Source organism: Rhinopithecus bieti, unplaced genomic scaffold (genome assembly GCF_001698545.2).
Source record: "Rhinopithecus bieti isolate Rb0 unplaced genomic scaffold, ASM169854v2 scaffold_9581, whole genome shotgun sequence".
Lineage (NCBI taxonomy): Eukaryota > Metazoa > Chordata > Mammalia > Primates > Cercopithecidae > Rhinopithecus > Rhinopithecus bieti.
Genome location: NW_016806413.1, coordinates 3,967,389 through 3,980,794, shown reverse-complemented (window position 1 = coordinate 3,980,794; position 13,406 = coordinate 3,967,389). Strand labels below are relative to the sequence as shown.

Sequence of the window (13,406 nt, the reverse complement as noted above, 5' to 3'; positions counted from 1 at the left end):
GCAGCGCTTCATGGAGCGGCCCCGGCCTGGCCGCCGGGGCAGCGCGATCCCGCGGGGCCCTGTGAGCCCCCAGCGCCACGGCACCATGGTACGCAGGGCCCTGCCTGTCCCCCCGCTTATCCGCCCACCTGCCAGCTCTGACCTCTCAGGCGCACTGCCCGCGGGCTCTGGTGGAGGGGCTGGAGGGATCTTACCCCCTCCCCCGGTCTCCTTGCTCCATCTGCTGGGTCCCGCGGGCTGGGAATGCGGCGCTGTGGCGCGGCTTTCGGTGGGGAGTGGGTTAAATTCCTGGGGTGGGGGCGCCGGCGCTCGAGGCTGAGGTCTTGCTAGGCACCGGCGAAGGAGGGCGCTCCCCTGCGCCTGGACGGCGCCGCCCTCAGGCTGGGTAATGGGGGAAAGAGGGAGTCGGATTCCCGCCTGGGCCTTGGGCCACGTGGGCGCTGGAGCCGCCCTGCCTGGGGATTCGGGATGACCCGGGCCAAGGGGGTGTGGGAGGACACCCATAGCTCCAGTACCAACTCCTGTGTGACCTTGGGCAGATCCCCCGCCCTCTCTGGGTCTATTTCCAAGGGAAAGAGGGGAGGTATGTGCACAGAGGAGGCTGGCATAGACACTCCCTCACCAAAAGGAGGAGCCTAGAGGTCATGAGCCTGTGCCCCCTTGCTCAGTCTGGGCCCATCCACTGCTGCCCAGCATAGAAAGAATTGACATGGGAGGGGGTCGCAGATGGACTCCCCAGGTTTCATCATGGGGCTTTCCAGGGAGGCTCTGAGGCAAGGTAGAGAGATGAGGCTTCTCGTCAGTGAGGCAAGGTACCCCTCAGGTGTAGAAGGCTCTGACTTGGGTGAGCAGCCTGGAGAGATGTCCCTGGCACCTGGCCAATCCCCAGCCTGACTTGGGGCAAGGGTTTTAAGGCATGAAACCCCCTGGCAACCAGAGTGCCTGACCACTTCCCTGGTCCTGCATCTTAGCTAGGCTGGAGTGACCTGGACTGCAGCTGGCACAGCCGGAAGGGGAGGGGCACCCATTGCTTCCGGGAACTAGCACATCTGGCTGTGGAGGCCAGCACAGCTGGTGGACATTGTGTGGTAGGGGCCAGACACGGAGGTGGCTGAACCCTGCTGAGGGGCTGCCACTTGTAGACTCGGGCAGCATCTCTGTGCCCAGTCAAGAGAGTCCAATCGGGTCGTGAGGTTTAGGGCCTCCCAAGGGCCAAGGATGGTGCTGGCTTGTCTGAGGGTACCACCTTAGCAATGGAGTATTTGAGGCAGCACTCCCCTCCTTTCCTGCTGAGAGGCCAGAGGGCCAAAGTCAGGCCTCATTTGGCCTAGAGGCCAAAGTGCACATGGGAAGGTTGCCCTTTCCCTGTGGCAAGTGGGCACAGGTGGGCAGTGGAGGGCATTCCATAAAGGGAAAGCAGAGAGATCTGGGGCTCTGTTGCCTGGGGTGGACTTCCCCCAACAGGCCTGGCTTCGGCAAGCCCTTATCTGAGCCACTTCTGCCACTCTTTGGCCCCTGGAGACCCTAAGGAGCCCCTGTTGCAACCCAAGTTGTACCCTGATCCTTCACTGACCTGCAGGTGCAGTGGCTCTAGGGAGGAGGAAGCAGGTGGAGGAGGTAGTGGTGAGTGTGGGGAAGCATGACTAGTCCCCAGGTGAAGGGGTGTTCTTGCTTTTTAAGTCATTAAAGGCTCAGAAATCCAGCCATGTGGAGTCTAGCAAGGAAGGGGTGGTCTTAGCAGAGCTGGGAGTCCAGGGGCTCTGGATTGTGGAACCCTCTCATTCTGAGCCTCGGTTTCTCCATCTGTGTAGTAGGGTTGGTCCCAGAAGATGAATCAGAATGAGTCAGAGGAGGGAGATGGGAGGGGCTTGGTGCCACATCCCAGTTAGATTGGCCAGGCCTGGACAGCCTGGGACAGAGGGGCAGATGGATGGCTTCTTGGCTGGGGTAAGGGGTGTAGTGGAGAACTCGAGGAAGATGGTAGCCTTGGCCAGGGGCCTGGCCAGACTGGGATGTGAGGGAGCACAGGATGGCTGCTGCCCTGGCCGCTGGGTGTAGGGGGCAGGGTCCAGGGCAGGCCTGGAGACAGGTGGCCCCTGGTGGCTCAGGGAGGCTCCTCCTGAGGCCCAGGGTGGGTTCACTCATTCAGGTGACTGAGAAGAGGAACTCAACCACCACCACCCCTGCCCAGTCCCAGCCTACCCACTGCTGTCCTGGCAATGGAAGGCCTGGCATGGGTGGTGGTGGGGCGGGTAGGCTATGAATGGATGGGGGCAGGATTCATCCCAGGGTCCCCAGGGAGGCGCTGACAGCTATGGAGCTGATAGTTTTGTGGCCATCAAAATACTGTGGCAAGGTACCTCCTGAATTCAGGAGGCTCAGACCTGGCTGGGCAGACCCTGAGGACAGCCAGAACCTGGAACCAGTAAGGCTAGTCCAGCCGGGCTGGTGGTTGGTGGATATTAACTGAACATCTGCACATCACTATGCGATGGTCCTCGTGCAGGGACTGGGCAGGCTGCCTGTCTGTGCTGCCCACCTTTTGGGGAGGCTGCTGTGGTAGAGCTGGGGGTAACTGAGTTGGCCTCTATTCAAGGCAATTCACAGGTGCTGGATGTTGCCCACAGGCCTGATAGTCTGACCCATCAGACTTTGAGGGCCTCCCCTAGGGCTCTGGAAGCCCCAGATGGTGTGACCTCCAAGGCAGGGATTTCCCAGAGCCTGTGGACATGGACCGTACCTGACCTGGGGTCTGGGGGTCTATAGGGAAAAGGGTCTGGGGCAGGCCTTGGGGCCTCTTGCCTGCAAGCATGGTAGGCAGGTTCCACAGCTGTGTCCTTCCACCCCTGCAGAGCCCCTGGGTGAGGGAGAGCTGATGGGGGCTAGACCTGAGGCTGTGATGAGGGGACCTCACCAGGCAGTGCAGCAGGACCAGAGTAGGGAGAAGGTATAGGCCTGAGGCTGGGTTTCTTCACAGATTTCAACTTCTGTAGCAACTGCACGGCTGTTGCAATGAGGGGTTCCCTCAGGTGCTACCCCTTGGGTTCTGTAGGCAGAGGCTGGGCAGTGAGCAGTGAGCCCAGATTCTGTTCTTGAGGCGTTTGGGGCTGGGCAAGCTTGCTTGTGTTGGTATGTGTGAGTGAATATATGGAGAGAATCCACAGGGCTGAGGAAACGCTGAAGGAATGCCTGTGGCCCTCCTGGGGTGACCACCTAGTCCTAGTGTGCCTGCGATGGTCCTGGTTCTAGCACTGAAAGCCCTGCACCCCAGAAAATGCCCAGGTCCCTGGCAAACCTGGATGGTTGGTCACTGTGGTCTCTCTTTCGTCCCCTTTCCTTCTCTTTCCCTTCCTGGGATGACTTTTCCCATTTCACAGGAGACCACTCAGAGGCCCAGAAAAGTGACAGGACCTGATCTTCAGCCTCAGAGGGTCACGAGTGGAGTCTGAGCTCTGAGGGCAGCTCACTCAGGCTTGAATTCCTTCCTTGCTAGAGCTTTGGCTCTGTTGCTGTAAAGTGGAGCCACCAGTGATGGGCTGCCTCCTGGATGGCCGGCCACGCTGGGGGTGGTGGTAGGGGAAGGGCGGGCAGGGGCCCACTGGCCTTGACCCACTCCTGTGCCCTCTGTCCCCGCAGTTGCTGGTTGAGAAGACAACTGACTCCCCGGCGGCCGAGTTCTCGCTGGTGGAGGATGTGGCGCTGCACTTTGCCTGCTTGATGGGCCGCCTGAACGAGCAGCGCCTCTTCCAGCCTGACCTCTGCGACGTGGACTTGGTGCTGGTGCCCCAGCGCAGCGTCTTTCCAGCACACAAGGGTGTGCTAGCCGCCTACAGCCAGTTCTTCCACTCACTCTTCACCCAGAACAAGCAGCTGCAGCGTGTGGAGCTGTCCCTGGAGGCGCTGGCACCTGGTGGCCTGCAGCAGATCCTCAACTTCATCTATACGTCCAAGCTGCTGGTCAACGCGGCCAACGTCCACGAGGTGCTCAGCGCCGCCTCGTTGCTGCAGATGGCTGACATCGCTGCGTCCTGCCAAGAGCTGCTGGACGCCCGCTCTCTAGGCCCACCAGGTCCGGGCACTGTGGCCCTGGCCCAGCCGGCTGCCAGCTGCACTCCAGCTGCACCGCCCTACTACTGTGACATCAAGCAGGAGGCCGACACCCCAGGCCTGCCTAAGATCTACGCCCGCGAGGGCCCTGACCCTTACTCGGTGCGTGTTGAGGACGGGGCAGGGACTGCTGGTGGCACCGTGCCTGCCACCATTGGGCCAGCCCAGCCCTTCTTTAAGGAGGAGAAGGAGGGTGGTGTCGAGGAGGCTGGTGGGCCCCCGGCCAGCTTGTGCAAGCTGGAGGGTGGAGAAGAGTTGGAGGAAGAGCTTGGGGGTTCTGGCACCTACAGCCGCAGGGAGCAGTCCCAGATCATCGTGGAGGTGAACCTCAACAACCAGACACTGCACGTGTCCACGGGGCCAGAGGGGAAGCCAGGTGCCGGGCCAAGCCCGGCCACCATGGTTCTGGGCCGGGAGGACGGGCTGCAGAGACACTCGGACGAGGAGGAGGAGGACGACGAGGAGGCGGAGGAGGAAGAGGAGGAAGAGGAAGGTGGTGGCAGTGGACGGGAGGAGGAGGAGGAGGAGGAAGAGGGTGGCAGTCAGGGAGAAGAGGAAGAGGAGGAGGAGGAAGGGCACAGTGAGCAGGAGGAGGAAGAGGAGGAGGAGGAGGAGGAAGGGCCCAGTGAGCAGGATCAAGAGAGCTCTGAGGAGGAGGAGGGGAGGAGGGGAGGCTGGGGGCAAGCAGGGGCCACGGGGAAGCCGAGGCAGCCGGGCAGACCCCCCTCCCCACAGTCACATGGCCACACGGTCCCGGGAGAATGCCCGGCGCCGGAGCACCCCTGAACCTGAGGAAGCTGGGCGGCGGGGTGGGAAACGGCCGAAGCCACCCCCTGGAGTGGCCTCTGCATCAGCCCGAGGGCCGCCAGCCACTGATGGGCTGGGGGCCAAGGTGAAGCTGGAGGAGAAGCAGCACCATCCATGCCAGAAGTGCCCACGAGTTTTCAACAACCGCTGGTACCTGGAGAAACACATGAATGTGACCCACAGCCGCATGCAGATCTGCGACCAGTGCGGCAAGCGCTTCCTGCTGGAGAGCGAGCTGCTGCTGCACAGGCAGACAGACTGCGAGCGCAACATCCAGGTGGGCCTCACGTGGCTGGGGGCAGGGCAGAGGCTGTCCAGGTGGGGCTAGGCCAGAACTGGGCTCTGGGCACCCAGCGCCTAGATGGTCTGTGGAGACCAAACTTAGCCCCCAGACAGGCTGGCCCAGGCCTAGTTCTCAGGGTGGTTAGAGCTCAGGGGATAACATCAAGCCGAGCTCCCTGGGAGAGGTGGATAGAGTTAGGTGCATGAAGAGATGTGCAGAGGATTGGAACAAACAGTACCCTTGGCCAGAGGGACAAAGGGGACACATGGACTTGGGAGGATGACAGTGGAGAGTTGTCTGCGCATACAAGGCCAGAAGACAGCCCACTCTGGGTGGGATGAGTCAGACAGGGTTTTAACAAACACTGGGGCTGTAGGAAGGCCAGCAGGGCCACTGTGTGTAGTTTCACAGGTTGTGCACTGCAACAAATGAGCACACGATGGGAGGAGGGGTTTGCCCAGAGGAATGCCCTCTACTTCCCACAAAAGCGCTGTATAGAGTGGGGGGCATCCCAGCAGGAGGCAGCCCCCACTTTCAGCTCTTTGGGGATGCCAGCTCTCATGGGCCTGGGGAAAAGGGATTGGGTGAGAAATTTGGGAAGAGCAGAGGCTGCTGGGGCTAAGCAGGGTAGCTGAGCTGGCTGCCGGGCCTTGAGCCAGCCTGAGTCTGTTTGTGCCAGCCTCACTTCTCAGGGTGGCCCTTGATTCAAGGGCCAGCCAGGCTCCCACAGGTGGTTTTCACCTCTCTGGCCCAGGAGAAGGGGGAAAAGTAGCAGGTAGGTGGGTGCTAATTGCCTGAGCTAATGGCTAATTGCAGTGCCCTGTGGAGAAAGTGTTACCTGGGGGTCACCTGGTGTTCTGCCCCACCCTTGTGTACCTGTGCCCACTTGCCCGCCTCCTGGGCTGCCCTTTGATGCTCTAACTGCTGCACACCTGAGTCTCCCTCCTGAAGGAGAAAGAAGCTTCTGCCCCATCCAATCTGGGCCCCCTGACCAATTTCTGCCCAAGCCTTGGCCTAGCTTCCATCCCTGTGGAGTGTCCTGCACAGATGGGCAGGACAGGGGTCCAGGAGAACAAGTGGGGACATATGGTCCACTCTCTGCTTGATGGGATCTTGAGACTCCTGCTGTCCTCCTTAGCCAATGCCTCTGGGACTCATCCTCTTGAGGATATCCATGGTGTCATGGCACAGGTCCCAGCAGGAGGAGGCAGCAGTGATAGTGGCTTGCCCTGTGGGACCTGTTATCTCTGTGTGTAGCCTCCACACCAGAGGCGGCCCTTCAGCTAATTGTCTGCCTTAGCTCTATAGACAGACAAAGGGTGATGCCTGTGGAAGCCCTTGTTGAAATGAGCCCAGAGGGGAGAATTTCCTGGAAGAGGTGACCCCTGACCCTAGTTAACTCAAGGATGAAGGAGGACACCAGGCTGTGTGTTTGGGGGTGTTTAAGGAGTTTTCATCCCCAACCTTAGGAACATCAGAGCTGGCATCAAGGGCCCTCCAACATATTTCAAGTGGGAAAACTGAGGCCAGTGGGGGCAGTAGCTTGCCCAGGTCCAAGGCCCTGGGGACTTAGGACCCAGGGCCTCAAGTCCTCTTACTCTGCAGTGTGTAACATGCGGCAAAGCTTTCAAGAAGCTTTGGTCCCTCCATGAGCATAACAAGATTGTGCACGGCTACGCGGAGAAGAAGTTCTCATGCGAGATCTGTGAGAAGAAGTTCTACACCATGGCCCACGTGCGTAAGCACATGGTTGGTAAGTCTGGGCCACTGGGGGATGGAGCCGGAGGATAGAGATGGACCAGCTTCTGGCTGGTGGATGGGAAAGACTTCACATCCAAGGGCAATGTGAAGGGGTGAGGAGGCCCCTCTCATCTGGGAGGCCTGGGGAGGTTGGTTGCAGTGGCAGGTGTAGCCTGGATAGGCTCTGGGGCCAGGGCTAGCACGTACAGTTGGGCAGGCTGCACATTGCACAAGGGTGCCTGGACAAGATGGCAGGTGGGAACTGGAATCAAGCTGGCACACTGCTAACCAGGCTGTGCATCCTGGCATGAGCTTGTGTCCCCTCAGGGAAAGGAATACCTTTTCCTAATTATACAAAGTGCTGTATGGGCTGGTACAGGCCCTGTGTCAGTTTGATGACAGCTGTGCCTCTGATTCTTTCTTACCTTCTGGTCCTCATAGGGCTTCAGGCCTCTCTGAATGCAGCCTCCCCTCAGGGTTCATGCCTGGACACAGTAAGGAGGTCACCCAAGTGTGTGTTTTGGCCACTCCACTGCCCCAGGCAAGGCTGCCTACCCGCTGTATGTGGGCCTGGCAGAGTCTCATGTCCCTATAGCCCTGCCTTCCTTGCCCGCCCCAAGTCTGGGCCTTGAGGGGGAGGGGTAGCCAAGGCGGACAGTGAGCCCCTGGCCAGGTCCTAATCCCTTTCTCCATGGGACAGTGCTGGGGCCCCTCCAGTGTGAACTGACTGGAAGCTGGGACTCTGCGGCTTAGGTCTCAGCCAGGAGCATGCTGGGTAAACCAGGACTGGTGTCTGTGAGCTTGGAGGGGAGCCTTCTGTCTCCAGTGGCCTCCTACCAGATCCTTAAAGTTTGTTGGTCCTCAGCTATCAGTGGGTGCTGGGAGGAGTGCACCTAACTTCCTCCAGACTGCTGGCTAGGGCCTGAGGCCAGGGCCTTTCTGCAGATGGTCCCCTATAAAGCCCACCATCCCTGAGGCTCAGGACCACTATGAGTCCCTTTTTATAGAAGAGGAAGCTGAGGCCCAGAGAGACTGAGCAGGAAGCCAGTGGTTGGGCCAGGATTTGAGCTGAAGCCAGGTCCATCCAGAGTCCTTCCCTGAAGCTTTGGGGGCAAGGCAGCCTTGGCCACTTCAACTGGCCAGAGGCTAAAGAACCACAGAGTCCCGGCATGTCTGAGGCAGACCTTCAGAGCAGATAGGAGACCCAGCCATGGAGGCAGGGGGCCTCTCCTGGGAATCACCACAGGTCCTGTGACAGGGTATAAGGCCAGCCCCAGGGAAGGGTGGTGGCACAGGGCTGCCCCAGGAGGCAGGGTCTGGGCCCAATGTGGGGGTGCTTGGGCAGGCCCGTAAGACATGACGGCCCTGGTGCCCACCTCGTAGCCCACACCAAGGACATGCCCTTCACCTGCGAGACCTGTGGAAAGTCCTTCAAGCGCAGCATGTCCCTCAAGGTGCACTCCCTGCAGCACTCAGGGGAGAAGCCGTTCAGATGTGAGGTGAGCTTCCATCTCCTGCCTGGCCTGCCCGAGGGGCCACCTGGGAGGGGCAGGAATCAGGGAGAGCAGCTGCTGAAAAACAAAGGGCTAGGGGGCGGAATGTAGGGTCCAGAAAGAGAGAGACCCACCCTCTGAGGTCTGCAGCCCCTGCCTCACACTCCCACCCAGCCCCTACTCTTCTCTGGCCCACCCCCTTCCTGCCCGTCCTTCCCCAACCCAGCCCCACACACTCAGGGTGGGAAGTGTGGGTGGGCTGCAGCCCCAGGAGCAGGCTTTCTGGGGAGGCGGATTCAGGAGCATCCCAGGCCTGGAGCTCAGAGATGAGACAACAGAGCTGCAGGTGGGGAGGTGGGGGCAGGAGCTGGGCTTCTGATCAGGAGGAAGAATGAGGGACCTCATGCCTTAAGCATGGGGTTCCCTCTACTCTGTGGCTTTTTCCCACTTCCTGACCTCCATTCCCCACCTAAGTCTTGGGTGCTTGTGGCCTCTCCTTGTGCCCATGCACTGCCCATCCAGATGCACCTCGGCTTGCCCTCACGTCCCCATCTCCTTGCCCAGGAGCCCCTGAGTGTGTCCCTCCTTGGCCCTGTGGCCACAGGGGAGCTGTTCCCTCCACAAAGGCTGTTCTTCTGCTCTGTGCCTGGGCCTCACCCCCAAACCCCACCCCCAGAACTGCAATGAGCGCTTCCAGTACAAGTACCAGCTGCGGTCACACATGAGCATCCACATTGGCCACAAGCAGTTCATGTGCCAGTGGTGCGGCAAGGACTTCAACATGAAGCAGTACTTCGATGAGCACATGAAGACCCACACAGGTGAGGCTGCCCTGTGGGACGTGGGTCAGCCTCAGGCCCATGCTGGGCCGGGACCCCTTCTCAGCCCCGCTCAGGACACCTGGAATAATCTTGACCACACCCCTTCTCAAGTCTGGGCCTCCGTTTACCCATCTTTCCTGCTTCCCAGGGTTGGGTGAGGCTGGCACAAAATGCCCCAGGGTCGGGGAGGATCTGAGCGCCAGGGCTGGGTCCAACTATGGCTCCATGGGAGACGGAGACGGGTGTGGCGACCCCTCACTGACGCCCTGCTGCCCATCCCCAACCCCCAGGAGAGAAGCCGTACATCTGCGAGATCTGTGGCAAGAGCTTCACCAGCCGGCCCAACATGAAGCGGCACCGGCGCACGCACACGGGCGAGAAGCCGTACCCATGCGACGTGTGCGGCCAGCGCTTCCGCTTCTCCAACATGCTCAAGGCCCACAAGGAGAAGTGCTTCCGTGTCAGCCACCCCCTGGCCGGCGATGGCACCTCCGCTGCCCCAGGCCTGCCCCCAACCCAGCCCCAGGCACACGCACTGCCCCTGCTCTCGGGGCTGCCCCAGACCCTGCCACCCCCGCCCCACCTGCCGCCCCCGCCTCCGCTCTTCCCCACCACTGCCGGCACCGGCGGGAGGATGAACGCCAACAACTAGCTGCCGAGCTGCACCCGTGCATCCGCTGGGGCCTGGAGCCAGGGCCCACTCCAGGAAGGACCCACTGCCTTTCCGGGGAGCACAGCAGTGCGGGCCTGGGCCCTGCTCCACGTCCAGAAGTGGCTGGATGTGCCCTGCCTGAGGCCCCGACCATGAGGGGTGTGCAGGCTGGCGGCCCCCAGAGCTGGTGGAGGGCACCTCACTACCAAGTGCCCCCACTTTCTGTGACTCCTTGAAGCCTTTACTATTTTTTTTTTGGAAGTGAAGGAAAAAGAAACTATTTGCAGCACCCGCCTCCAGGTGAGGGGGGTGCTGGGGGTCTGCAGCAGAAAGAAAGGGGCCTGGGCAGCAGGTGTGGCCAGTCCCTCTGCCAAGGCCTGCACCAGAGGGGTTGGCCAGGTGGAGCCTGGGTCAGCCTCAGCAGCCTATCCCCATGTCCCCTATGCCCCTAATTTGCTTCCTCATCTTGGAGGGTTTGGGGAGAAGTTGGTGTGCCACCCCCGCAAACCCTTGAGGAGTTGTAGACCCAGTCTGAGGGCCACAGGCACTGAGGCAGGGCCTGAGACTGGACCCGGGTGAGCGTGGGCAGTTGGGGGGTGGCGAGGTGCGAAGACTGCAGACCAGTGCTGCACTGTGTGGAGCAGGGCAGGCAGGGGCTGGACCCCAGGGACTTGCCTTCCCCACTCACTCTGCTGCCAGCAGGCCCAGGGATCCCTGACCTGCACCAGGTGGCACCAAGGGTCCTGAGTCCCAGAGATGTCCCCAGAAGCTGCTGTGCCTCACAGCACTGTGAGCCAGATCCTGGGTGGGCAGACAGACTGACTGGCAGCACCAGCTTCGGGGGCAGAGTCCTAGGATGAGGCTTGGACAGTGTTGGTAGGGTTTCAAGGTGCTATTAGTGGGGCAGGGGCAGGGTGGCTGCTCACAGAGCACCCCAGTTCCTCACCAGCTACTCTGGCCATATATCCCACACCAGAAGGAACAAGTGTGGCTGTGTCCATCTCTGCTCCCCCAAAGGCCCGCTCTAGGCCTTATCCTCCCTCTAGACCCTGCCACAACCTGTCCCTGGCTGGCTCCAGCATCCTCGTCTCTCCTGGGCCTCTGTACCGGTGGGTGGGGCGCCCATAGCACTGCTGGTAAAGGAGCCTGCATGTTCAGGCCCCTCGGGGGATTGGGGGGACTGGGGAGGCACAGCGTAGACCCCACTGCTTGCCCCCATGAGGCTAGCACTAATAGGAAACCCTTTTTTGTTGTCATTTGCTGTCTTTATTCCTGCCTTTAATATGGGGAGGAAGGTTCCATAAGCTACATGTTTCCTAGTTAAGCTCTTTCCTATTGTGTTTATACAATTTTGTTTGTTATACTCTTTGCACCTTAAACCCCCACCACTCCCCGACACTATTGCCTTCCCAGCATGGCTGGAGTGGGAAGAGGCTCGGGCCCCGGGGGAATGGTTAGGGGGACTGACAACCCCTCTGACCTCCTTGTAAGGCCCATGGCGCTGGGGCAGGGAGCTGGGGACATTTTAATCATCAATAAACGAAGCACTTTATTCTGTACAGATTTGGGCAGGCCTGAGGTGCCCGAGTGATCTGAGGATTTATAATCCAAGCCACACCACCCTGGTTGTTCTCTGGGCTTGGAGGGGACAGTGCCAGCAGCTTCCCTGCCCAATTGATGTTGGAGCTGTAGACATACACTCGGGTGCCCCTGCTGTCCTAGGGGAGAGAGGGTTCGCCCCTCCCCAAGGAGGAAGGCTTCCGGTCAGGGCCCCCACCCCAAGGCTGGGGACTCCAGGCCCCTGCTTTACTGTAGCTCGTTTTCTTCCTTGCACTCCTTGATCTTTGGGCTTCCGTGATGTCCTCAGGGTCCCCCCACCTCCCTCCCCATTGCTATTTCTAACCTCTGGTCCCAGTGCCTGGCAGCTCTTTGGAGCTGGCTCACATTTTCCCAAAAAAAGTTGATCCCTCCCAGTGGGCTGTAGGCAGGGACCTCCATGGGTTTCCAATCCTCATCACTGGCACCAGGTCTCCCACAGGGGCTGGTGGTGTCATCACCTGCTGGCCCCACTACAGTCTGAGTGGGCCTGAGTGGCCCTGGCCAGGCTGAAGGCTGAGACCTGTCGGGCCATACTGACAAGCAGAGGTCAGAGACAGTTGTGGGGATGAAACCCTATCCCGGGACATGGGTTTCCTGTTCTTGTACACTTTCCCTCTGGGATCAGGTGAGGGGTCCAGACAGCTGGCCAGGGACTGGTCAAGACGGTCATGGGAGCTCCAGGTGGGCACAACCAACCCCTCTCCTGGGAGGTCCCTGCCCCACTGGGGATAGGAGCCTGTGTCCCTGGTGCTAAACACTCTTCACTTGGGCCATTGTTGGTGGGGGCTCTTTTCCTGCCAGACCACAAGGCCAGAAGCAATAATGGCACCTCAGCAGTTCCAGTATGGATAGGGGTTCCTGTTTTACTAGCTTTTACATCTCCTTTTTATTAAAAAAAAAAAAAAGATGCCCCAGATGTCAGAATGAGGGGACTGGGGTACCATCCTCACTTCCCAGGGCTGGGGGAAGGGGGCAGGATCATCCCCTCCCAAGGAGATCTGTGGGGGACCCACTGTCCATCTGGACTTCTAAGCCTGTTTGACTAGAACTGAGGCCTGGAGCCTGGGTCTACCAGGCTCCTTGGGGCTCTTTGGTCTCAGGCCAGCTGGGGATGGGTGGCTAGAGTGATGAACACAAGCCCTGTGGCCACAGTTCTGGGAGCCTTCAACCCTGGCTCATGCTGCTGTAGTCTCCACGGTGCCCTTCACAGAGGGCTTGGTGGTAGCAGAATGGCCATGCGCAGGCGTGTGCTGAGACCACTGACAACTGCTCGTGTACAGGCACCCCACAGCCCCAGAGTGTGGGGCACAGCAGGCATGTGAGTGAGAAGAGTGAAGGGGAATAAAGTCAGTACAACTCGTGTCCCTTGGCCCAGCCTCTTCTTTGCACTTGGCCTGCCTTGACTGTTGGACCAGAGCAAGGGGCTGGGCTTTGGGGACTACCCAGAGTCAGGAGCTGAGGCAAGGGCAGCAGTGGGGGATGGGGGAGGGGCAAATAGGTGGGTCTTAGGTCAGATGCAGAGGGGCATGAAAGAGAGGTCCTGAAGGCAATGGCTACAGGAGGCCAGGGCCTGTGTAGGTGTGGTTTCCTGTGAGCACCAGGCATGGAGCCACAGGAGCTCTGGGAGAGCAGGAACTAATGCTCCCACTTAGGTGCTGAGCCCTGGGGATGCTGTGATGAGCAGTATGGACTCATCCCTCCCTCGGTGGGCAGGGGAGGTCAGAAGGGGTCAGATAACAGAGATGCTGACTTAGGCGCCCGGGAAGACAAAAGCTCAGATAGAAGACAGGTGGTGGCCTCCAGAGGAGCAGATGGCTCTCCCTGGGGAACTCAGAATTGTTTCATGGCACAAGTAGTATATACAGAGAGCACTCACTCCGTGCCAAATGGAATTCTAGGCCCCG

General features: G+C 60.0%; 1 protein-coding gene and 1 long non-coding RNA gene across 2 annotated transcripts in view; one reads left to right on the top strand and one right to left on the bottom strand.

The window, feature by feature from the left end:
* Positions 1–3,627, bottom strand: part of LOC108532347 (uncharacterized) — a 36,058-nt gene extending 32,431 nt beyond the window's left edge. Inside the window, exons 1-2 of the long non-coding RNA XR_001886421.1 lie at positions 3,296–3,627; positions 143–381 (exon numbers count right to left, since the gene is read on the bottom strand). This is a non-coding gene — a long non-coding RNA (uncharacterized LOC108532347). The remainder of the gene's footprint in view (positions 1–142; positions 382–3,295) is intronic.
* Positions 7–12,864, top strand: ZBTB47 (zinc finger and BTB domain containing 47). Its single transcript, XM_017876362.1, is given in 7 exon segments — positions 7–88; positions 3,637–4,772; positions 4,774–5,191; positions 6,803–6,950; positions 8,321–8,436; positions 9,107–9,251; positions 9,542–12,864. Coding segments are annotated over 7 exon segments (2,403 nt in total). The 5' UTR covers positions 7–10; the 3' UTR covers positions 9,904–12,864.
* The last annotated feature ends 542 nt before the right edge of the window (positions 12,865–13,406 follow it).